At 38.7% G+C, this 26,271-nt stretch overlaps 1 protein-coding gene across 2 annotated transcripts; it reads left to right on the forward strand.

The window, feature by feature from the left end:
- Nucleotides 1-6,126: 6,126 nt before the first annotated feature.
- On the forward strand, nt 6,127-25,111 carry crfb16 (cytokine receptor family member B16). Of its 2 annotated transcripts, XM_022678635.2 has the most exons (8): nt 6,127-6,498; nt 9,422-9,559; nt 13,643-13,766; nt 16,312-16,499; nt 18,337-18,461; nt 20,062-20,209; nt 21,473-21,624; nt 24,333-25,111. In XM_022678635.2, exons 3-8 carry the CDS (start codon nt 13,693-13,695, stop codon nt 24,444-24,446), a joined length of 801 nt encoding a protein of 266 aa, XP_022534356.2. In that variant the 5' UTR covers nt 6,127-6,498; nt 9,422-9,559; nt 13,643-13,692; the 3' UTR covers nt 24,447-25,111. The 2 variants fall into 2 exon arrangements, with proteins under 2 accessions (XP_022534356.2, XP_022534355.2); XM_022678634.2 differs by lacking the exon at nt 9,422-9,559.
- The last annotated feature ends 1,160 nt before the right edge of the window (nt 25,112-26,271 follow it).

The following is a 26,271-nucleotide window of genomic DNA, read 5'->3' on the forward strand; positions in this document are numbered from 1 at the left end:
TTAGAGAGGATATTTTGGTTGCTTTTTCAGACTTCAGCCACTAAGTTTTAGTAAATTACTCACTTATACTAAATGCTAAACTAGATTTTAACCCATTATATATATTTTTAGGCATATCTACACTATTAGCACCTTTAGCATGGCTTCGAAAATGGGTATACGTACCTATAAAAAGCCTATTAATATATTAAGGCTATACAGAAATTATTTAATCCTTTAATCCTATTTTATAACAAACCAGAATATGTTTTATACTTTAGATTCTTCTAAATAAGAATCACATTTATCTTTAAGGACAGATCTGCACACTCCTGATATTTTAATCTCAGTGTCTTTATGAGGTAGAGTAACTCTTCCAAATTAAATATATATATATATATATATATATATATATATATATATATATATATATATATATATATATATATTTAATTTATATATTTAATATATATTATATATATATTTAACTATTCAAAACATGTACTGGTCAAACTCACATAGCTTTATTTAATTTTTTACAAGCTTTCTAATCCGAAGACGATTAGAAAACCCATGTGACATTTAAAAAAAGCATGTTTAAAAGCAATTTCCTCCTATTAATTCATCTGATTTTTCTTCAAAAAAGTCTTTATTTTAAAGAAATGTTTGACTGCATGTTCAAATAATTGATATTTATGATAAAATGTTATGTTAGTGTCACTCATTCCTGTTACTTCTTATGTTTTGAGTAACAGGACTGAAAGTAACAGGAATCATTTTTTTAGTATAGAATTAGCAAAGACCTAAAAAAAATAGCTAAATGGCGGCTATGCTAATAGCACAAGGACACTGAGCACATTCTAGTGATTTTCCCCAAAAATTGTATTTTGAAATATTTACAAATACGACGTAAGAATGAATTTAGGTAACAGGACTGAGTGTTGAGATTTAGATTGAGCTCTTTAATCATTACAGTTACAATAAGATCAAATATACAAAAAAAAAAAACTAATGAGAGAACTTAATTTTGTTCTTCGCATGATCTTTAGAAGAACCAGCTGATGTCACTTCCTGTTGTAGATGTGACTTCCTGTTATAGAATGTTCCAGATGTTTTTTAGGTAGAGTAATGCGTTACAGTGTTGGTAACAGGACTGAGTGAAACAACAACAGGAGCACAACTAAAATGTGTATTTTAACTGAAATATTATGGATTTTTTATGAAAAATATATATTTTTAAGGCATAGATGGGATTTGGAGTCACAGAAACGATGCGAAAAAAAAAAAAACTACACCTGTGAAGTATTTTAATAATTATATTTGATGGTAAAGTTTATAGTTTGAGAGTGGGGAGAATGGGTAACAAATGCTATTTTTTTGAGTGTTCTAAGTAGTTTTTTTATTAATGTTTTTAAATACATATCTTACTTTTGCAATTAGGTTAATGTACATGACACTATGCTTAATAATAAAATGTATGTTAAAGATATTTTTGTGTGCACATTTATAAATGTAATTTCCTGGGAACATAAATGGCACCCATTGAGTGGAATGGTCCATAAATAGACATAATATAAAAGAGTAGGGAAGTAGGGAAACCCACACCTGTATAAGTGGTGAGGTCTTATCTAGTGAGTGAGGTTGAACATGCATGCTCATGGCAAGGTGAAGTGAATTTTTGAAGTTAATTTCTGAAGTAGAAGGCTAATATTACCAGCAAAAGTGGACAGTGGTGCAGTGGTATACTGGTAAAGATGGTGACCAGCAGCTTCTGGCTAGAACTGTCCATGCAAACAGTCAAGCAACTCTGGTAAACACTGAATTAGTAAAGGAGTGCTATAGGGAAGAATCCATTATCACACTATAAACCCATGTTCATGTTTCCTGTTTATCTGCTTTTTATTACTATATATGTCAACATGTTCCTCTATCCAGAAGTGCAGATGCTCTATTGTTTAAACATGTACAATTAATTTAGAGAATTAAAAAGCAGCAGTAAGTTGTTCTGCTTGTGGTTAAAAGTGCTTTACATGTACTGTAGATGATGATCATACCAGTAAATACCTGAAGCATCATGATGCTCATTGCTATCTTAACCCTTAGAACCCTATGAACGAATTTTGCGTCCAAATTCGCACCTTGTGTTCTCAGCTTAATTACTCAGGAGTCCCTTCACAAATAAACATAATCCATATATGGTTAGAAAGGGCGGAGCTTACTCTTTCTAAAAATAGTGATCACATCCCAGTGCGGTAAAGCTAAATCTACAAGAAACCCATTGAGAAAAAAACACCTAAAAAAGTGAATAATCTCCTTCCCCAACCAATATTATTTACCTTTAGTGCTTCAAACATATTTATATGATGTTTCAAACCAAATAATATCAGTAAATAAAGACTCAAAAGTGTCCACAGAAAAAAAAGTGTGAAACTACCTGCTTTACTCAAACTAAAGCTAGGTATGGTGTGCGCACTACTTTATATAGTTTTTATTTTACTTGCATGTTTATAAAGTAGTTATTTTGCACTAAACATTTTTATTTATTTAGACTTAAAAGTTTACATTTTTGTATATATATAATTTTCTTTGTGTGTCCTGATCCTCAAAATACTGAAAGGCATAGGCTGCTCCGAGTGTCAGGTTTTTAGTATCTACATGTATCCTAGAGGTGTGATTATTGATTATCAAGAAAAATAAATAAATCCGTCTGATGCTGTTTCTCCAGGAATTTTATCAAAGTAATAATTAATAAGCCATGTAATGAACTCAAATCATCAATATTCTTATGCTTTCAACTCATAAAAACTCTTCATTTTTGAAAATATATCTTAAAAAATAAGTAAAAAAAAACGGGCGATCATCAAACATGATCAGTTCCAGTAAAATATAACAATTATTTTTCCTTTTATATTATAAATGATTATATTTTTGAGCAGCTGTATGTCTTCTGGAGTAAAAGAGATCAGGGCATGTGTCTGTCTGATATAATTACTGTGTTATAAGACCTGAAAAAAAAACACCAAAACAACAGGTTAAACACCACCAACAGTCTATTTTCACACCATCTGCCTGCATCGTTTAAATAGCAACAGTGACTCTAAATACATTTACGCTAATGGTCGTGGTGTATTCAGTGTATTCAGGTACATTTCTGAAGTATTGCTATCTTGGCAAAGGAAAACACAGCTGGGCCTGTAGATCCTACTCTACAGGTTACTGTAGCTAACATCCCAACTGCTTTTTATTGTAAGTAAAATGTAGACATGTAGAACTTTTGCCCAATAGCACTGTCATTTGTTGACCTCACCAGATGGTAGAATCTTTAGGAGCAGTGCAGAGTGTAGGGGACAGTGCTAAAGAAACCGAAGGAGAAGATCAGTTTCTTTTGCTAAGAAGCATTGGAAACATCCAGATATCTGCGCCATTAAAATAGCAATCCGCCAAAGTCAAAGTGCACCTGACTCTTAAAGGATTAATGATTAATTAAGATAATTAGTACAGGCCTTTTTCGTTGCGTTTCGAGATGCGCAAGGTGTAATTTTCCCGCCTTTATGATAGCAAAGACATACAGACACGCCCTAAATAAAGCTGTGCAGTGCAAGGAAAGCATCTTTTTCTCAGCATCTTGAAGGAGTTGCTGGAAGTTCTGAGCAATAGTTGCTAACTTTTTTACTTTTTAATACGTAATTCAATATGTGTCCCTTAAATGTTTAAATGTTACTAAAGATTAGTATATTTAAATAGTTAAATTTTTAGCACAATTTTAGTAAGACTTTTGTACTGTTTCATACAGTTAAAGTATGATAAGTACAAAAAAAGTTGATCCATTTTAAATATACTGATTAATAATAATGTGGCTACAAGAACACTTTAGTGCACTATAGCATAATAATGTTTAGTATACTTTAATCTACTTTTTTTACTAGTGGTCTTTAATATTAATCTACAATGTAGAAAATACATTAAATAAAGAAATAAATAAAAACACTGAATGGGAAATAAAGAGAAGTGTGTGTTTACTCCAGCACAGTGATAAACACAGCGTGATTCAGAGTGTTGAGAGTAAAATAACTCAGTGATTGAGTGAGTCGGTATCAGATTGAGTTAATCCGGTGAGTCAGTGGGATTGAGGCGCTGTGGATCAGGATGATCTCAGTGTTTTGGTTTCAGAGAGGAACGGCTGCAGTAGAGCAGCAGCAGGCTGGCGGTTTCAGAACCTACACTTTTATGGCTTTATGACTTTAGTTAATATTTGATCACTCTAAAGGCCCAAAGTCCATTTTCTTTAGGCTGGAGTTCCTTCTGTCTCACCTCACTGTCTCTCTCTCTGTCTACAGCTCTCTCTCTCTCTCTCTCTCTCTCTACCACCATCTGCTGGTGGAGGACAAGAGCATAGCAAAAAGTACCACAGCAAGAAGTTAAAATAGACTGGAGTTTCTATTGGTCCGTTCATCAAGAAATTTTGGCACAGTGTAAGAGACAGTCTGTCTGTTCAAATTATGTAGTAAACTAAAAATCGACAAAAATGGAATAAGTGTTTTTTTTTTTATTGAACAGAGGCGATATACAAAATATAAAGAAGTACGGAAGTAGCAGCAACATGAAATCCAAAGTGCAAATTGCTACAGCAGCATGGATGATTATGAATGGATATCAACAACATGAAAAGTGATAACGTGATAAAGTGTCACAGGTGTTGCTACAACTGGGCCTGTAGATCCTGTATCTCTACACTTATAGGTTACTGAAGATAACATCCCAGCTGTTTTAATTGAAAGTAAAATATAGACTTTACCTGAAGGGTAAAATGGAAAATGCACTGCTACTAAAGATCCTACCTTCTGGTGAGGTCAACAACACCAGAAGGTAGGAAGGTAGGAAAATGCACTGATACTAAAGATCAGTGTAGCAGTGCATTTTCCATTTTACCCTTCAGGTACCAATTGGTCTTATATAATATTCTAATTTTCTGAGACACTGATTTTTGGGTTTTGATTGGCTGTAAGCCATAATCATCCACAATAAAAGCCTAAAATAAACTCTTAAAATAGATCACTCTTTGTTTAATACATCTATATAATTTAAGAGTTTCACATTTTCAACTGGACTACTAAAATAAAGTAATTTTTTTAGATTTTTTGAGATGTATATGCACTTTTCTCTCTTTTGTCACATTGTTTTCATAGTATTTTTGTCACTGACTGCTTAGGGCCAAGGGGAGGCTGTAGGTGGAGGAATTGGCTGTTTCTTTAAAAAAAGTGTGCCTCTTTAAACTGCATGCCCTTATAGAACTCTCACCTAATAGCACTGTGTTTTGTTGACATCACCAGAGGGTAGAATCTATAGGAGCAGTGCAGGGTGCAGGGATTGGTCATAAGACCTGCTTTCTTTTCACATGTTTGCTTCTTTAGCACACCTGTTGTTTCATTTACTAAGCTTCATTTACATTAGAAAATGAGAAATGGCTGAAATAACAAAAATTATGCAGAGCTTTCAGACCTCAAATAATGCAAAGAAAACAAACAAATTCATATTCATTAAGAGTTGTAAGAGTTCAGAAATAATCCATATTTGGTGGAATAACCCTGATGGTTTTTAATCACAGTTTTTTTCATGCATCTTGCCATCATATTCTTTTTCCTCCACCAGTCTTACACACTGCTTTTGGATAACTTTATGCTGCTTTACTCCTGGTGCAAAAATTCAAGCAGTTCAGTTTGGTGGTTTGATGGCTTGTGATCATCCATCTTCCTCTTGATTATATTCCAGAGGTTTTTAATTTGGTAAAATCAAAGAAACTCATCTTTTTTAAGTGCTCTTTCATTTTTTTTTCAGAGCTGTATAATATATAATGCATAGTTTATAATATTTTACAGTAGTGTATGTACACATATAAAATTAAAAATTCCTAGAACATGCAAAAAACCTTCCTAAGCAATAAAACCTGCTGCCTTTCTTTAATTATCACCTCATATTTAACCTTTAACACTGATTAAACTACTTTCCTTCTGTATAAACTCTCAAACAGCTCTGTGGAAACCACAGACAGAAGGAAAGGGGGCGTGGCCTATGAACAGGTTGTGCAGGTAGGATGTTCCAGTCTCTTCACCTACATGCAAATTCCACCAAACCTGTCTCACTGTTCTATACACAGCTTCAGCAATTCACACATTAAACACCAGCTCCTCCGTCGATCCGTCGCATAAAACACACTTTTACTGCAGCTAGAGCTTCATTTTTTCAGGATTCCTCCAACCAGACCTGATCGTCACATCTGGAACCACTTTTATTAAATTACATATTTTATATTTTGTTTCATTTTCGGACATCGGATATTACAACATGGGATAAACTAATCATGAGAACCAGGATGGAGAGTGGGAAGCATGGTGTAGAGAAGCTGTAAAGAGAATTAAGAAGGATATTGTGGTTCTGATCACTGGAAACTGGAGGATATGGTCCAGAACAGAGGCTTCATCGAAGCTCTGACGCTCCTGCTCCTCAGCATCACGCTCAGCTGTAAGTACAGAAGAGAACACATGGTTTCAGGGCTTGATTCCTCCTTTTCTTTCTTTTATTTTCCTACATTATAAATGAACAGTGATCCAGACTGTGAAGGAACCCATACTGTAAACCAATATGTTGTTTGAACTCAAATGATTTAGGTCTTTTTTACATAAAATTGAATATACATTTAAAGTATATTAATTTATGGTAACTTAAGTTTCCATTCCCCATTACTTTTTTAAGTACAGTAAATTAAACTTATCTGGTCTTACAGTGCATAAGGAATCATGTAGTAACTTAAAAAAAGTGTTAAACAAACCAAAATACTCTGTGAAGTCTTTAGATCAGCGGTGTCCAAACTTTTTTTGTTGGGGCCGGAAGGAGAAATATATTTGAAGTCACGGGCCAAAGTTACTTGACTAACTATCTTTATCTTTGACAGTGTTGTGTAAACGAAGATTTTTCAAATTGATGTTTAATTTCATGATGTCTCTTAATATTAAACTCCTTAATTACGGCAACTTTTAGACTCTTTGGCCCGTTTTTCTGTGCTAGAAATGCGCACCCTCTCTGCTTTTAGACTCTTTGGCCCGTTTTTCTGCGCTAGAAATGCGCACCCTCTCCGCTTTTAGGCTCTTTGGCCCGTTTTTCTGCGCTACAACTGCACACCCTCTCTGCTTTTAGACTCTTTGGTCCGTTTTTCTGAGCTAGAAATGCGCACCCTCTCTGCTTTTAGACTCTTTGGTCCGTTTTTCTGAGCTAGAAATGCGCACCCTCTCCGCTTTTAGACTCTTTGGTCCATTTTTCTACGCTAGAAATGCGCACCCTCTCCACTTTTAGACTCTTTGTTCGCTTTTAGACTCGGCTTTTAGACTCTTTTCTGCGCTAGAAGTGCGCACTCTCTCAGCTTTTAGACTTTTTGGCCAGTTTTTCTGCACTACAACTGCGCACCCTCTCTGCTTTTAGACTCTTTGGTCCGTTTTTCTGAGCTAGAAATGCGCACCCTCTCCGCTTTTAGACTCCTTGGTCCGTTTTTCTGCACTACAACTGCGCACCCTCTCTGCTTTTAGACTCTTTGGTCCGTTTTTCTGAGCTAGAAATGCGCACCCTCTCCGCTTTTAGACTCTTTGGTCCATTTTTCTGCGCTAGAAATGCGCACCCTCTCCGCTTTTAGACTCTTTGGCCCGTTTTTCTGCGCTAGAAATGCGCACCCTCTCTGCTTTTAGACTCTTTGGCCCATTTTTCTGTGCTAGAAATGCACACCCTCTCCGCTTTTACACTCTTTGGCCCGTTTTTCTGCGCTAGAAATGCGCACTCTCTCCGCTTTTAGACTCTTTGGCCCATTTTTCTGCGCTAGAAATTCGCACCCTCTCCGCTTTTAGACTCTTTGGCCCATTTTTCTGCCCTAGAAATGCGCACCCTCTCCGCTTTTAGACTCTTTGGTCCATTTTTCTGTGCTAGAAATGCGCACCCTCTCCGCTTTTAGACTCTTTGGCCCGTTTTTCTACGCTAGAAATGCGCACCCTCTCCGCTTTTAGACTCTTTGGCCCATTTTTCTGTGCTAGAAATGCGCACTCTCTCTGCTTTTACACTCTTTGGCCCGTTTTTCTGCGCTAGAAATGCGCACTCTCTCCACTTTTAGACTTTATGGCCCGTTTTTCTGCGCTAAAAATGCGCACCCTGTCCGCTTTTAGACTCTTTGGCCCGTTTCTGACACCTAGCGTTCAAACTTTGAATCTCACATTATAAAAACCTGCTTAACAGCGGGACAACTTTCATTCTATTTCTAAAATACCTCCCGGGACGCTCCAAAAAAGGAAACGGGCCACACATGGCCCGCGGGCCGTAGTTTGGACACCCCTGCTTTAGATGATGAACTTGTCCTGTTTAACAGAGGGAACTCTTGCTTTTCCTTTCCTGTGATGAGTCATAATGAGTGCCAGTTCCATCATTATAACGTTTTTGATGGTCTTTTTGCGGTGGCTGCACTTGAGGAATCTTTTAAACTTCTTAAAATGCTAGGCTAGCACTTTAAACGTATTTCATACTGTACTGTATATTGTTTAAATATACAGTGGCTTGAAAAAGAATCTGCCCTCCTACAGATTTCTTTTGTTTCTGCTTTTTTTGTCATAATGGTATTTTTCCGATTATCAAACGATCTTTAACATGAGACAAATATAACCTGACTAATCATTCAAAGCACCTTTTATATGATAATTTTATTTATTTTAGGATAAAAAAAAACATCCAAACCAGCCCAACAAGCCCTGTGTGAATTACTGATAACTGATAATGAGTCTTTTTTATCTCTGTGGGGGAATTTAGTTCCACTCTTCTTTACAGAATTATTTTAATTCAGACACTTTGGAGGATTTTAATTTTCCAGCATAAATGTCCTGTTTAAGATCATCCACAGCATCTCAATCAGACTTTAACTAGACCCTCCAAAACCTGCATTTAGTTTTTTTAAGCCATTTAGAGGTGGACTTTTGAATGGTTTGTGTGCTTTGGGTCATTGTCCTGCTGCAGAGCCCAAGTACACTTGAGCTTGAGGTCAGTAAGGAACAGATGGCCGGATTCTGATTCTCCTTCCGGATTTTCTGATAAAAACAGCAGAATTCCATCTATTGCTTCCATCTATTACAGCAAGTTATTTAGCAGCTCCACACCATCATACACACACACACTACCACCACCATGTTTTACTACGTTCAGTATTATGCTCTTTTAATGAAATTATGTGTTAAAAATTAGTTTTACTTCAGATGTAACGGATGGACATACCCTTTCCAAAAAGTTCCACTTTTATCTCGTCAGTCCAAAGAATATTATTTTCCCAAAGTTCTGGAGATCATCAGCATGTTTGTTGGTAGATGTGAGACGGGTGGTTGTGTTCTTCTGTTTTGGTCAGCAGTGTGTTTTATCTATATAGACATCCATTTCCATTGGTGGTAGACCTGTGTGCAACCTCCGCTTTGCAGACGATATTGACTTAATGGGAGGCAGCAACCAAGAACTCCAGTCGCTGACAGACAAACTGGCTGGCAGAGCAGGAGCATATGGCATGGAGGTGAGCACAGACAAGAGCAAAATAATGGTGAATAGCATCAACAATATATGCAGTGCCAACATTACAATGAATGGCCAACAGCTAGATGAAGTAGATACATTCAAGTACCTGGGTTCCATACTAAGCCAAGATGGCAGATGCACAGCAGAGATAAAGATCAGGATCGCAATCGCCACATCAGCCATGGCAGGCCTGAGAAAAACATGGCAGAGTAAAGAACTCAGCTTCAACACGAAATTAAAGCTCTTCAAGTCCCCGGTCCTGTCAATCTTCCTGTATGGATGCAAAAGCTGGGCTTTGACAACCAAGATGGAGAAACGCATACAAGCATTTGAAATGAAGTGCTACCGCAGGCTCCTTTGTATCTCTTGGATGGAACATAAGACCAACGAGTATGTCAGAGGTCTTGTTGCCACATTAGCTGGACCCCAAGAACCACTGCTGGCAACGGTAAAACGACGGAAGCTTCAGTGGGTTGGGCACACCAGCAGACATGACTCCTTATCGAAAACAATCCTTCAAGGAACAGTCGAAGGAGGTAGGCGACGAGGCCGACCACGGAAGTGCTGGATGGACGATGTCAAGGCTTGGACTGGTCTGGACATGAACAGGCTCCTGTGTGAAGTCAAGGACAGGCAGCAGTGGAAAAGGACAACTGTGTCAGCATCTCTCATGCCTCCCTACGACCGCAGAGTGCGGTTACGGGACTGAATAGATAGATAGTTTTTTTATCTTGGAATTCTCCCATGGAGAACATTTACACCCAGTCTCTTTAATCTTATTATTGAATCATTAACACTGATCTTAACTGAGGCTTTAGTGAGATCCTGCAGTTCTTCATATTAAATGTTGTTCTGGGTTCTTTTGGGATCTCCTGGACGAGTTCTTCATGCCCTTTTGGAGTAATTTTGTTCGGTCGGCCGGTCACTCCTGGGAAGGTTCACCAGTGTTCCATTTGCGTTTTCTCCATTAGTGAATAATAGTGAATCACTGTGGTTCTCTGTAGTCTCAAAGCTTTAGAAATTACTTTATAACCTTTTATAACCAGACTGATAGATGATCAATGACTTATAATAATGTGCTGCTTTTTGAGATCGTTTTTCTGCTTCATGTTGTCAGACAGGTTTTATATTTCAGTGATTTCTTGATTGTATGCGCTTGTGTTCAATCTGGCCACTAGTGTTGGATTCTGGGAGATTTTATCTGACTTGCGGGTATGAGGGAGCCGTTATTGATATGCGGTATACACCCGCATCTTCCGGGAGACTTGGGAAGTCTGGGTTCGGGGCAGCTGCCTGTAAAGTTTAAACAAAAAGAAGAGAAATCAATAAACTGTCATTTTAAATTCCACCTTAAATGATGCAGAGTGTGGTGCTAGTGTACTGTGCATATATAGTATGTCTGATATGGAAGCACCATTTAAGGTGGAATGGAAATAATGCTATTTGCCTCCAGTTATAAAGCATACCCGAGGCTGTAGGATTGTGTAAGCTTCATATGTAACCTTTCAAAGCCTGAGCTCAGGGTTTTCCAGCTCAGGTTTTACTTTTGCTTCATGTAAAGACAGTCAGATAAAGATCTACCCTAAAGCAGAGCTTTAACCTTCAGCATATATATATATATATATATATATATATATATATATATATATATATATATATATTGTGGCGTGAGGAGGCGGGGGAGTTGTGGGTCCGCCCCACGCCAGAGCGCAAAGCCATGCCTGTCTTAGCTGGCCCGCATGAGGGCTGATTGAGCCGCCAGTTGAGACAGGCATATATACTCAGCCTCCGCCATCATTTGGGAGGACTTTGACTGGGGAGCTGAGGGCTGAGGCTGCACGGACCTTTAAACTTAAACTAAAGTTAAGTTTACTAAACTCTAGAGCCCCATTGGGCCGTAGATGTTTATTTGAGTTATTTTGGGTGTGGTGGAGGGCGTTAAAAGCCAATAAAGGTACGTTTTGAGTTCATTTAATCCCTGTGTCTGTGTATCTCTGTGAGCTTCCTCCTTCCGGGTCACAGTGGTCACGCCCCTAACCCCAGGGGCCTACCACAATATATATATATATATATATATATATATATATGTGTGCATGTATGTGTGGAATGCAGAGTTTCACATATACAGTAATATGAGACTCTACGCTGCTAAAGAAGCAGCTAAAGAAACAGCACAGACTAGCTTAGCAGGTTCTGAACAGTGAAATACAGCCTATAATCACTGTATGCTTATTATGCATTAGAATATGAGAGGGAGTGTGCTATCCAGAATTACATCACAGCTGTGTTTAATGCTATTTGGTGTTTGGTGCTATTTGCTTTTATCAGAGGTGGAAAGTAATGAATTACATTTACTCAAGTTACGGTAATTGAGTAGATTTTAGGAGTAATTTGATATTCTTAAAAGTAGTTTTTAAAATAGGTAATATTACTTTTACTCAAGTACATTTTGACACAAGTAATTCACTTCGCTACATTGGAAAACTCCCCATTACTGAGTAAAAAATAAAATGCTGCTAAAAAAAATTAATTGGCACGGATGCTCGCGTCAAACCTGCGAAAGCATGTGGTTTTAAGTATTTTTTATCATTAAACAATCTGCTTGAATGTAAAAAAAAAAAAAAACATGTAAATAGCAGTTAAAGCATAGCAATGGCAAGATAAAAATTTATAATGACCTTTAAAACTATAAAATTACAGTTTATAATCACCTATATTACCATAACTTTTAATAGTAAAGAAAAAAAATCTATGCCACTTGTTCTTAAAAAATGTTTTATGGGGTGCTCTGAACCAATACTGCCTGAAAAGGTCCAAATTATTATGTGAAATAATAGTTCATTAAAAAACGATTTAATTTATGATTTGTTGTACTTTTTTTACATAAAATAATTAAAAGTAACTATGTAGCTTTTACTCAAAGGACATTTTAAATTGAGTACTTTATTACTTTTACTCGAGTAGATTTTTAGATGGGTACTTTTACTTTTACTTGAGCAGAATTTTAGCAAAGTAAAGGTAATTTTACTTAATTACAATTTCTCAGTACTTTTTCCACTTCTGGCTTTTATACAACATGAATCAAGAAAATAAAAAACCCTAAAAAAAATTATGATAAATATGCTTTAATATGGACTTTGCCTTCTGCCAAAAAAGTTGTTCCACAACAAGTGAACTGTAACAGAACTGTAGCTACAAAACGGCGTACGGTTTATACGTTAGCTTGAAATCAAAATTGGGGATTAAGGTGGTTAGTAAACGTTAGGACTGTATGTTTGCTGGGTGGTGTTGGTTAGTTAGCCGGCTGGACTGTGGTTAGGTTAGCGTACCTTGCTTTAGTTTAGCATTACCATTAGCTTAGCCTAGCCTGTGCTAAGCTAATGCTAACACTGCTGATGCTGGTGAAGTCGATGATAGATAATAAAATGTCTTGTGTGTCTAATTCCAACAGTTAGTTTTAAATGTGCTAATATTGCTACACTTGTATTCATCCCTCAAAAATCTGTTTTTAAACCTAAAATGAAAACCCAAAAATCAGTGTCTCAGAAAAGTTGAATATTATATAAGACCAATTTGTTCTTTTTGGCAGTGTGGGCAGTGTGCCAAGTCCTGCTGGAAAATGAAATCTGCATCTCTATAAAAGTTGTCAGTAGCAGAGGGAAGCTGTAAGATATGAAGTGCTGTAAGATTTTGTGGGAAAACAAAACTGCACTGACTTTAGACTTGATAATAAAACACAGTGGATCAACACCAGCAGATGACAGACATGACTCTCCAAACCATCACTGATTGGTGGAAACTTCACACTAGACCTCGAGCAGTTTGGACTGTGTGTCTCTCCACTCTTCCTCCAGACTCTGATACCTTGATTTACAAATGAAATGTAAAATTTACTGATGATCAGTGATGGTGTTGATCCACTGTGTTTTATTATCAAGTCTAAAGTCAGTGCAGTTTTGTTTTCCCACAAAATCTTACAGCACGTCATGCTTCCCTCTGCTGCTGACAACTTTTATGGAGATGTGGATTTCATTTTCCAGCAGACAGTAATAAGTAATAGGACTTTTTCTATGATCTGTAGGTGCATCTCTGCTGCCATCACTACAGAATCTCTCCATCCAATCTGTGAACATGAGGCACCTGTTGAAGTGGAGCCCTCTGCAGGAGGCCTGCGGTACCGTCCAATACTCTGTAAAGTTCCAGGGGTGAGAAAATGGTCATATTCTTTACTGAATGACTAAAAATACATATCCAAATCATTAAATAGTCTTTTTAGACACTTTAAAGATGTTCAATAATCTATAATAGACTTTATTATGTGGTTTCTGATAGACTGGACACAGTTCAGGCTTTAAAAAGACCTCAACAACTGTTTAAGCACCAAAAATTAGCATTTTTTGTGTCAGTTAACAGTATAATCGAATAACCTAAACCTTTATTTTTATTGTATATTGTCTGCTTTGGCCTGGCCCAATGGACAAAAAGTATCAGTTTACTGTAACATACAAATAACAGCTAATTAAATAGTGAAAATGTTATAAATCACAGCCTGAAATAAACAAAAATCAGGAGTAGACTAAAAGTAAATTAAAACTGATTTTCTGGACAGATCGAATCAATATTTAAGGTTAATCAATGAACAAAATGATGAACGAAAAAAAAAAACCCGAAAAAAATTAACAACACAGCTTAAAAAACAGCTTATGTCTCTGAGTGGTCCAGCGGGCTAAATGCTGCCACTATGATCAGGAGATCGTCAGTTCAAATCCTGTTCATGCAACTTGCCATCAGCTGCTGGAGCCCCGAGAGAGCACATTTGGTCTTGCTCTTTCTGTCTGGGTGGGTACAGTTGAGTAGTTGGCGCTCTTTTCCCCTCATCACTCCTAGGGTGATGTGGATCAGCACAAGGCTGCGTCTGTGAGCTGATGTATCAGAACCGAGTTGCTGCGCTTTTCATCTGAGTGTTAGTTGTAATGAGTGGGTTGGATAATTTGCCTTGTAAATTGGGGAAAAAATGGGAAAAAAATTAAATAACATTATAAAAAACAACTTAAAAGACAAACTTGGAGTTGGTAATAATTACACAAAAGAAATGAATATAATAATAATATTGGTGGTGTCAATCGATTAAAACATTTAATCTAATTAATCACAACATTATTTTGTGATTAACTGCAATTTATCAAACTTGTTTTTCTTAAGACGCAAGTTTTGATAGTGGATATTTGAATGCAAATAAAAGAATGAATGTAAGAAATGTAAAATGCAGTTATTATACTTATATTAGTGGTGTCTAAAATTAAAATACTAGAATATGCTTGTTTATATTTGAGGATTTCTGAATTAGATCTTTAAATAACTGAGTATAAAAGAGCGTTTTCACACCTGTAGTTGTGTTGTAGTTTCTATTTTCCAGATCAGTTGATGGTTTTGTTTATTTGAAGCGTTTCTCCCTCTGTTTGGTTTGGTTTGTTTTCACACAGGCATAAAAACCTAAATGCACCAAAATGTTCACCAGTAAACCATGTGAGCACATCGTCTCCTCTGATTGGTCAGAGCTGTCTGGTGCGGGAGAACGAAAGTAAATACAGTGTTTTCAATGGGAGGTGCAGCGCAGATGTGAGCAGTGAACGCTGCACATACTGTGCGCTCTTAGTGTGTAAACCAGGGGTGTCCAAACTACGGCCCGCGGGTCATTTGCGGCCCGTTTCCTTTTTTGGAGCGGCCCGCGAGGTATTTTAGAAACAGAATGAAAGTTGGCCCGCTGTTAAGCAGGTTTTTATAATGTGAGATTCAAAGTTTGAACGCTAGGAGTCAGAAACGGGCCAAAGAGTCTAAAAGCGGAGAGGGTGCGCATTTCTAGCGCAGAAAAACGGGGCAAAGAGTCTAAAAGCGGAGAGAGTGCACATTTCTAGCGCAGAAAAACGGGCCAAAGAGTCTAAAAGCGGAGAGAGTGCGCATTTCTAGCGCAGAAAACGGGCCAAAGAGTCTAAAAGCGGAGAGGGTGCGCATTTCTAGCGCAGAAAAATGGGCCAAAGAGTCTAAAAGCGGAGAGAGTGTGCATTTCTAGCGCAAAAAGCGGGCCAAAGAGTCTAAAAGTGGAGAGAGTGCGCATTTCTAGTGCAGAAAAACAGGCCAAAGAGTCTAAAAGCAGAGAGAGTGCGCATTTCTAGCGCAAAAAACGGGCCAAAGAGTCTAAAAGCGGAGAGAGTGCGCATTTCTAGCGCAGGAATACGGGCCAAAGAGTCTAAAAGTTGCCGTAATTAAGGAGTTTAATATTAAGAGACATCATGAAATTAAACATCAATTTGAAAAATCTTAGTTTACACTGTCAAAGATAAAGATAGTAAGTCAAGTAAAATAGTGTGTAAATGAAAGTAATTAGGAAAATGTATTATTTAAAGTGGTATATTTCATTATTAGTTTTATTACAGAGTCTGTGGCCCGTGACTTCAAATATATTTCTCCTTCTGGCCCCCAACAAAAAAAGTTTGGACACCCCTGTTGTAAACAGCATGGAGCAGCAGCAGAGGCAGTGTTTATTTATAGCAGTATATTATCTGGCTCATATATCAGATTAAACTTTGCTTTATCAGCAGTTTGGCTCAATTAAAAAAGAAGTATATTTAATAGTTGGGTCGAATCAAGATCTGTAAAACATTGATAGCCCTAAATAATAATAGTATTATTTAGAAAATCTAAAATACCTAAAAAACCCAAGCTGTGTGTGCGTGTGTTTGTGTCCTGCAGTGAATATGAAACCCACATGCTGAACGGGAGCTGGGTGGACGCGTACGACTGCCAGCGGATCAGTCAGACGCAGTGTGATCTGACCCTTGACCTTGGCTCGGACTCTGATTACAGCATCGGTGTGCAGGCGCAGTGCGGAGACCAGACCTCCTGGACTCAGCTCCCCTCGGCCTTCAACCGCAGAGACAGTACGCCATCCTTACCCAAACACACCATGAGATATTCTTTAATCTACAATACTTTCCTGTAGTGTTTTATTACTGTTAAAGGGAACATATTATCCAAAGCTCTCTTTTTTCATGCTTTTGTATTGAAAAAATACAAAAAAAAAGTTGGGTCTCAACTGCCTCTATAAACACTATAAGCACACCAATCACCAAAAAGAAATCCATTCATCCGTTTTCTTGGTGTTTGGTGTCAGAAATCATATGCTTCTGTGAACTGCAGTTTGATTGGCTCCCTTTATTGTGATGTCACACTAAAGAAACCTGTGTAGAAGAACCACCCTGGCACCAGATCTTTACCAGACAGAGTTTTAATCGTTTTAATCACTCAATCAGTTGCGTAAAAAGCAATTTCATTCATTTTGGTTGAGTTTCTCAGAGAGTACACAGCTGGATTAGCCAACAGACTTCATCTAAGGGAGGGATCTATACCCGCTGTCCGTGGCAAGTCAGCAGATGAGGGAGAAATAGACAGTTTGTGTTTTGCCATTAAGCACAAGCGTAAACATGGGGTACGGCCTGCGACTGCTTATTTGCATAAAAGTGACAGAGCTCATAAAAAAGTAACAGCTCATTCTGATAGAAAGGGCCTGAAACGGTTAAGAATAGAGCTGAAGAGGTCTTTTATTGTCACGTCTTGGCCTCGTCTCATGTCTCTGTGTGTCTTCCCCACGTGACCTGTGCCTCTCTGTGTCTCCTGTCAGTAGATTTCCACCATGTGTTTCTCATTTGTAGCTCCGCCCCTTCCCCAGGTGTTTCTAATTATAGTGTGTTTTATGTTACTATAAATAGCCCTCGTCTGCCACTTTGTCTCGGTCGGTCTTTGCACCTTCCTCTGTCGTTTGTCTCGTCACGTTTACTATAGTTTGTTCACGGTTTCGTTACGCTCTATGTATTTCTTGTATATTTCTAGTCACGTTTCTTGCCTGTTTGTTTCTTTGTTTATTTTGTATATATTTACGTATTTATCCGTTGTATATATTCCCTAACCTTGTTTTGTTTTTATCTGTTTAGCTTAGCTCTGTGTTGGTTTTCCCTGTTTGTTTATGTATATATATTTATTCGTTATTCCCCTGTTTGTTTGTTTGTTTACTTATTATTCATTAAAGTTTGTCTTACCCGCTTTTACGTCCGCCTCCCGTCTGGTCCCGCGTTACATTTATCTTTATGTGAAAGTGCTTATATGTTTAAAAAAAAAAAAAACTTGCTTTAGACCAAAAACCTATTCCAACGTGTAAAAAGAGCTATATTATATCCCCTTTAACAATAAATCTACAAAGAGCCCAAAAAAATAAATGAATAAATGAATAAATTAAGCTACCCCTAGTAAAAAAAAAAAAAAGATTAAAGTATGCTAATCATTAATATGCTATAGTTCACTAAAGTGTTCTTGTGGCCACATTATTATTAATCAGTATATTTAAAGAGTGCCAAAATGGAACAACTTTTAATTTTACTTATTGTACTTTAATTACAGTATAAAATAGTACAAAAGTCTTACTTAAATTGTGCTAAGTGTACTTAACTGTACTAAAATGGAAATATTTTAAATATACTTAAGTAACATTTAAACATTTAAATATTTTTACTACTTCATGTATGTAATCCCATATTTTAAATATGCTTACAGTAAAATTAGAATACATTTAATACAGAGTATTACAACTGTATATATGTGATCTATTAACATTAGAGTACAAATATAGTTCTTGTTCCTGTCTTTTGTAAGTAGCATTCTAGTATACTTCGTTGGATAAAGAAATATTAACATTGTGTTTCTTCCATTTCTTCCTTTGATCAGCTGAGCTGGTGGCTCCTAACATGAGTGTGAGTGTGACAGGAAGTCTCATCCAGGTGGACTTCACTGAGGTTCACCCACAGATCACCATCAGCCTCAGAGTGTGGAGGGAAGGAGATGAGCAGAACGTGAGCATCATTCTATTCCAAAATACACTTATATTGCCTTATATATAATATGTACTTATATTATGGTGGAGAACCTCAGAGCGTACACATCAGGATTAGCCAGCAGACATTTTTTGAAGGAGGAATCTATACCTAATGTCCCAGGCAAGTCAGCAGATGATAGAGATGAAAGTACTTTCAGATAATACGTTTTGGGCTTCTATTGCATGAAGTAAGCATGAACTAATTTGATTGTGTTTTGCCATTTAGCACAAGCTAACGCTACAGTGCGGTAAAAGCTCAGAATAGACATGGGGCGTGGCCAGCAACTGCTTATTTGGCACCTGAAAGTCCTGCACATATTGCTGAGTTGTTAGATAGTGTCCCTTGTATCACTATTCGATTATAAGACTCAGGGCCCTATTGTACACACTGTGCAAGGTGCACCGCAATGCTCATTGCTATCTTACACCCCATCAACAGTATATTTTCACGCTTTGTTCCTGCGCCATTAAAATAGCGTCAGAGTTTAATAGAGGAATAAATCTACACTGATGGGGGTGGTGGTCTGGAAGTGAGGTGTGTTCAGGTACATTTCTGGTGTGTTACTATCTTGGCATTGGGAAATACATGAGCTCCACTGACTGATTAAAACCCTGACAACAATCAACATTCAGCTGCGCAATTATGTCTTAGCAAAGCAGGAGCTTTAACAAGCACCATGCACTTGTTAAAGTAGAACTCCGGTGTAAAATGAACTTTTGTTGTAGTAAAACATGATAAAAACAACTTACCTTTGATGAATAGCACACCTCCGTTCTCCCACAGCATTCCGAGATCCAGAAATTTGAACAGTTTGTCCAAACACCCTTCAGACTGGGCGACACGGGGCATAATTTGCTCTGATAAATCGCTTTTTACTCTGTTATCCAGCTCAAAGTAGCTCCACACCTCCTTGCTAGAATCCGGACAGCCCTGACATTTAAAACGAGGCATTAATAACTTAAAAAGTGCTTAAAAAGAAGCTTATTAAAAACCTCAGTTTGCATGCTATAATGCTTCAACTTCAGCTCCAGGTGCCGCCATCACTGTACTGATAATAGCATAGACGTATACATACATAGACTCCGCATAGCATGGAAACCGGCGCCTATGTTGTTAAACGCGACTTTTAACTCAACAATAAACAGAATAAAGAATAAAATAACATTACGGTTCTCTTAAATGAGCTGCTGGTGTATCTTCACAGTGTGAACGAGCAGCTCAGTATCCGTCTCTGCTGAGACGCACAAAAGCGGCACGCTGTTAAGATACGAACGCGCCAAAGTCAGAGCTCACCTGGTTCTTAAAGGGAAAGACAACCTGTACACTGGTTGGTTTATTTTATTATTTTTACATTACGCCCAAAATTAACCACACCCACGATTAATTAAGATAATTAGTTAATGTCTAACAATACCAAAGACACACTGACACGCCCTAAATCCAACTGCATGAGGCATAATTGGCCGATGTGCTACAGATCGTTTAAATAGGGCGTGTCTAAACAGGGTTGTGTTAATACTCTACATCTGAACCTTCAAATCTTCTGAATTTAACCAGGTTTTCTTCTTCTTTGCAGGCCTCTAGTCAGGTGATCAAAGCTCAGCCGTACCAGTTCTCCTTCGACACTCAGCAGAACGGAGGGACGCACTGTGTAAAAGCAGAGGCGCGACTGGAGAGCCTCAACAAATCCAGCAGCACTGAAACCAACTGCATTTCTGTACCGAGTAAGTCTCAATTACTATAAGAGAGAGCACTTCAAAATATGAGTTTCTTTGATTTTACCAAATTGAAAACCTCTGGAATATAATCAAGAGGAAGATGGATGATCACAAGCCATCAAACCACCAAACTGAACTGCTTGAATTTTTGCACCAGGAGTAAAGCAGCATAAAGTTATCCAAAAGCAGTGTGTAAGACTGGTGGAGGAAGGAGAACATGATGCCAAGATGCATGAAAAAAACTGTGAATAAAAACCATCAGGGTTATTCCACCAAATATAGATTTCTGAACTCTTAAAACTTTATGAATATGAACTTGTTTTCTTCTCTCTGTCTCTCTCTCTTTCGCAGTCTGTCTCTCTTTCGCTCTAGCCTTCTGTCTGTCTGTCTCTCTCTCACTCTCTGTCGCTCGTGCTGTCTGTCTGTTTCTCTGTCTCTCTCTCTTTCACTTGCGCCGTCTGTCTGTCTCTCTCTTTTGCTCATGCTGTCTGTTTCTGTCTCTCTCTCTCTTTCTCTCTTTTGCTCACGTCGTCTGTCTGTCTCTCTTTTGCTTCTGCTGTCTCTGTCTGTCTGTCTTTTTTTCGCCTACGCCATCTGTCTGTCTGTCTTTCTCTCTTTCGCTTGCGCTGTCTGTGTCTCTCTCTTTTGCTCGTGCCGTCTGTCTCTCTTTCTTTCTCTCTTTTGCTCGCCTTCTTCTGTCTTTCATTCACGCCATCTCTCTCTGTCTCTTTCTCTCTTTTGCTTGCACCATCTGCCTGTCTGTCTCTCTGTTTCTCTGTCTTTCACTCGTGCTGTCTGTCTGTCTGTCTCTTAGTTTCTCTGTCTTTCGCTCGCGCCATCTGCCTGTCTTTCTCTCTGTTTCTCTGTCTTTCACTCGTGCCTTCTGTCTGTCTGTCTATCTCTCTGTTTCTCTGTCTTTCGCTCGCACCGTCTGCCTTTCCGTCTCTCTGTTTCTCTGTCTTTCACTCATGCCTTCTGTCTGTCTGTCTCTCTGTTTCTCTGTCTTTCACTCGTGCCTTCTGTCTGTCTGTCTCTCTGTTTAGCAGGTGCTGTCTGTCTGTCTGTCTGTCTCTCTGTTTAGCAGGTGCTGTCTGTCTGTCTGTCTCTCTCTGAGATATCACAATACAGTACAAAATGTTCTAGTCTAGTTTTAGTCAGACCTAACCCACACTACACTATAATTACTGTACCTTTACATCCCTAGTAGTAATGTCTGTATGCCGGTATGTGTTTTAACTGAGTGTACGTCTTTATTCTCTTGGCGTACAGAACTCCGGTCCGGCTGGATTAAGCCTGTAGCAGTAAGTGCTGCTGTGGTGATATCCGTGTTCACTGCTTTAGCCCTGGGCTGGAGGTTACCACGCTGTCTTCCACGACTCAGACAGACCATGTGTACTAAAAAACAGCTGCCCAGTGCTCTGGTGAGTATACACACTGATGTGATAATTAGGGGTGGGTGATATGGAATGATATTTCAGGGTATGATATTGTTCACCATATTCAAAAATGTTGGTGATATTCAGTGTTGGGCACGTTACTTTGAAAAAGTAACTGAGTTACTAACTGAGTTACTCCACTATAAAAGTAACTAGTTACCAGTAAAAGTAACTATTGCGTTACTTTTGTGTTACTCGTCCCCCGTAACTACCACACCCCCACCCCTTCTCAGAGCGTGTTTCATAAGCCAGATGTATAGAGTGCACGACAGCAAAGACAAGTACCTGCATAGAGTTTTTTCGTTCGGGGACTTAATGTGAACTCGACGTGCACATTTTAACCTTTGACCTCAGGGAGTTTGAAATAGTGTCGTATTTCCATCTGGAAAAGGCTGTTTTTCCACTGGAGTCCTCCTCACTCTTCATCTCTCGCTATGCGCTGTAAACACTCGCCTATTTACTCTGATTGGCTGAGGACATAATCTTACTATACCTTAGTCCAGCGGTGTCCAAACTTTTTTGTTGGGGGCCTTAAGGAGAAATATATTTGAAGTCACGGGCCACAGACTCTGTAACAAAACAAATAATGAAATATACCACTTTAAATAATACATTTTTCCTAATTATTTCATTTACACACTATTTTACTTGACTTACTATCTTTATCTTTGACAGCGTTGTGTAAACTAAGATTTTTCAAATTGATGTTTAATTTCATGATGTCTCTTAATATTAAACTCCTTAATTACCGCAACTTTTAGACTCTTTGGTCCGTTTTTCTGCGCTAGAAATGCGCACTCTCTCAGCTTTTAGACTCTTTGGCCCGTTTTTCTGCGCTAGAAATGCGCACTCTCTCCGCTTTTAGACTCTTTGGCCCGTTTTTCTGCGCTAGAAATGTGCACCCTCTCCGCTTTTAGACTCTTTGGTCCGTTTTTCTGCGCTAGAAATGCGCACTCTCTCCGCTTTTAGACTCTTTGGCCCGTTTTTCTGCGCTAGAAATGTGCACTCTCTCCGCTTTTAGACTCTTTGGCCCGTTTTTCTGCGCTAGAAATGTGCACTCTCTCCGCTTTTAGACTCTTTGGCCCGTTTTTCTGCGCTAGAAGCGCGCACTCTCTCCGCTTTTAGACTCTTTGGCCGTTTTTCTGCGCTAGAAGCGCGCACCCTCTCCGCTTTTAGACTCTTTGGCCCGTTTTTCTGAGCTAGAAGCGTGCACTCTCTCCGCTTTTAGACTCTTTGGTCCGTTTTTCTGAGCTAGAAGCGCGCACTCTCTCCGCTTTTAGACTCTTTGGCCCGTTTTTCTGAGCTAGAAGCGTGCACTCTCTCCGCTTTTAGACTCTTTGGTCCGTTTTTCTGAGCTAGAAGCGCGCACTCTCTCCGCTTTTAGACTATTTGGCCTGTTTTTCTGCGCTAGAAATGCGCACTCTCTCCGCTTTTAGACTCTTTGGCCGTTTTTCTGCGCTAGAAGCGCGCACCCTCTCCGCTTTTAGACTCTTTGGCCCGTTTCTGACACCTAGCGTTCAAACTTTGAATCTCATATTATAAAAACCTGCTTAACAGCGGGACAACTTTCATTCTATTTTTAAAATATCTCTATAAACTATTTTTTTTAACTTTGTGCATACAGACAAAGGTGCAAGTGTGTGTGTGTGTGTGTGCCATTTGCGGCCCGTTTCCTTTTTTTGGAGCGGCCCGTGGGCCGTAGTTTGGACACCCCTGCCTCAGCCAATCATTGCTTAGGCGGTTATCTCATCCTCCCCTACCTTGTGACTCACACATACAACACACACACACACTTGCGCCTTTGTCTGTATGCACAAAGTTAAAAAAAATAATAGTTTATTGAGCGGCTAAAGTAACGTGCAGTAACGGGGTGTGGGAAATGGTAATGGCGTTATAGTTACAGTCAGAGTAATTAATACATTACTCCTTACTAAAAAAAAAAGTATTTCAACTCCATTATTCCCATCACTGATGATATTATTGCGTGCGATAAGATATGACACACCTCTACGAACTTTTATGACAAATTTATGGAGAAACCCAGAGACTGTAAAAAAGATGGACGCCGTGTCGCCGTTCCCATTCATTCAATGAAAATGAAGCCAAAATCTTCCTCCATGTTGGCGATCCTGAAACCCGAGTCTGTAGAGCGCAGTAGAGTCCAGAGGAGGGAGAAAGACTGTGGCGAGCAGCCTACTCATTTGAATAACCCCGCCCCTGAGGGCTGCCTCGAGGTCACAGGCTGCCGAGCGGAGCAGAGCGGAGCTGACGGTCTGTTATTGGTCCCGCCCATAACCAGCCCTTTTACAATAACCACATCTTTTTTGAATATAGCTGAATAACGTTTTTAAAAATGAATTCTGTAGGGATATAAAAATTTGACAATATAAGCAGAGGTTACACTAGCTGTTACATTTAAATAAAGGAGGTAGAATTACAGTATATTAGAAAAAAACGTGATTGAAAGTTGTTCTGTTTTGCCATTGAAACCTATGGGGATGGGTGGGGTAACACAGCTTTCTGCAACCGAACAGCAGGGGGCGCCCGACCTGTGGTGGCTTCACTTTTGAGAGACGATGCTCTGTCCAGCTATATACAGTCTATGGAGAAACCCATGAAATTTCACAGGATTAATGTATGTTTCTTGTGCTGTGAACTGCTCATGCTGTAAATAACTCTTACTCTTATTTCAGCTTGAAGATTGGCCCCCCAGGACCCCCACCTTCCCCTGCTCAGTTCAGCTGGAACCCACCCACCCCCTCACGCTGCTACACCCATCAGAGGAGCAGGATGGAGCTGCAGGATGAAGGCAGCGTGTGCTGAAACGCTGAGTCCAGCGCCGGGAACACGCAGTGCTGGAGGAACGTAGAGCTGAACTTAATAGTGCTGTCAAACATCTGACGCCACGGGAATACTGTTTATTACAGGACTAACGCCGTGCAAATGAACTGTGGTGTTACGGTTCACTACAGCAGAGCGGATGGAGCTGCTGTTCAGTCTAAAGCAGGGGTGTCCAAACTTTTTTTGCTGGGGGCCAGAAGTAGAAATTTATTTGAAGTCACACAGACTCTGTAATAAAACAAATAATGAAATATAGCACTTTAAATAATACTTTTTCCTGATTACTTTCATTTACACACCATTTTACTTGACTTACTATCTTTATCTTTGACAGTGTTGTGTAAACTAAGATTTTTCAAATTAATGTTTAATTTCATGATGTCTCTTAATAATAAACTCCTTAATTACGGCAACTTTTAGACTCTTTATCCCGTTTTTTTGCGCTAGAACTGCGCACTCTCTCCGCTTTTAGACTCTTTGGCCCGCTTTTTGCGCTAGAAATGCGCACTCTCTCCACTTTTAGACTCTTTGGCCCGCTTTTTGCGCTAGAAATGCGCACTCTCTCCGCTTTTAGACTCTTTGGCCCGTTTTTTTGCGCTAGAAATGCGCACTCTCTCTGCTTTTAGACTCTTTGGCCTGTTTTTCTGCACTAGAAATGCGCACTCTCTCCACTTTTAGACTCTTTGGCCCGCTTTTTGCGCTAGAAATGCGCACTCTCTCCGCTTTTAGACTCTTTGGCCCGCTTTTTGCGCTAGAAATGCACACTCTCTCCGCTTTTAGACTCTTTGGCCCGTTTCTGACACCTAGCGTTCAAACTTTGAATCTCACATTATAAAAACCTGCTTAACGGCGCAAGTATAGGTCTCTGCAGTCTCTAACAGCGGGCCAACTTTCATTCTATTTCTAAAATACCTAGTACCGTAGTTTGGACACCCCTGGTCTAAAATATGAGTGCAGTGTTAATAATGAAGGAATGATGGCTTTATCGTAGTGTAAACTACTTTTTGCGGGCAGTAAACAAGACAATGGTGCTAAAACTTGACCTCAGACTGTAGAGATCCACATATTTTTCTTTCTTTCTTTCTTTTTTTTTTTTTTTTTACTAATGACTCCAGTATGAATCCAATGTCTGTATTATTAAAGTATATTAAAACTCTTTTATTGTGGTAATTTCTGCCTCTGCAGCTCCTCTCAGGTTTAACTGTGCTTTAGGTGTGGATGATGTGTCCCTGTACGTTGGTATGCAGACACATCACAATATGCAAATCAGTCTATCAATAATCCCGCCCCCCTGCTGAAGCCCAACCGTCTCTGTCTCACCACTATCAGAGGCACGCTGCTGCTGCAGCTCAGCCAATCAGCTCTCTCCCTCTTGTCCCACCTCTAAACCCATACATCACCCACAAATGCCCCTCCCAAACTATCCCTGCCATTTTTTGCCATTGTTAAATTTGAGCTAAGAGGGGTAGTCAGCTAAAATCAGGTAGGTCTAGTTACTCTTTAAAATGTTCTGCATTGAAGATTTATACTAAAATAAAAAAAGTGTTTTTTATGTTTTTTACTGTATGTTATGAAACAATGTTCATTTATAAAACTCATGGAAATGTAATGTAACACATGTTTGTATCTTACTACCTCTTATTACTATCTTATCTAACTACCTGCTATTTTTTAATTTCAATTAAATGTTTTTGATTCACATTTCTTCAATATTTGTTTTCTATAATTTTTTTTTTACATTTCTGCTGGATTTTCTCAGTGAGTTTTTTATGAGGTAGAGTCTCCTGGAAT

This window comes from Astyanax mexicanus, chromosome 4 (assembly GCF_023375975.1).
Source record: "Astyanax mexicanus isolate ESR-SI-001 chromosome 4, AstMex3_surface, whole genome shotgun sequence".
In the NCBI taxonomy this organism is placed as follows: Eukaryota; Metazoa; Chordata; class Actinopteri; order Characiformes; family Acestrorhamphidae; genus Astyanax; species Astyanax mexicanus.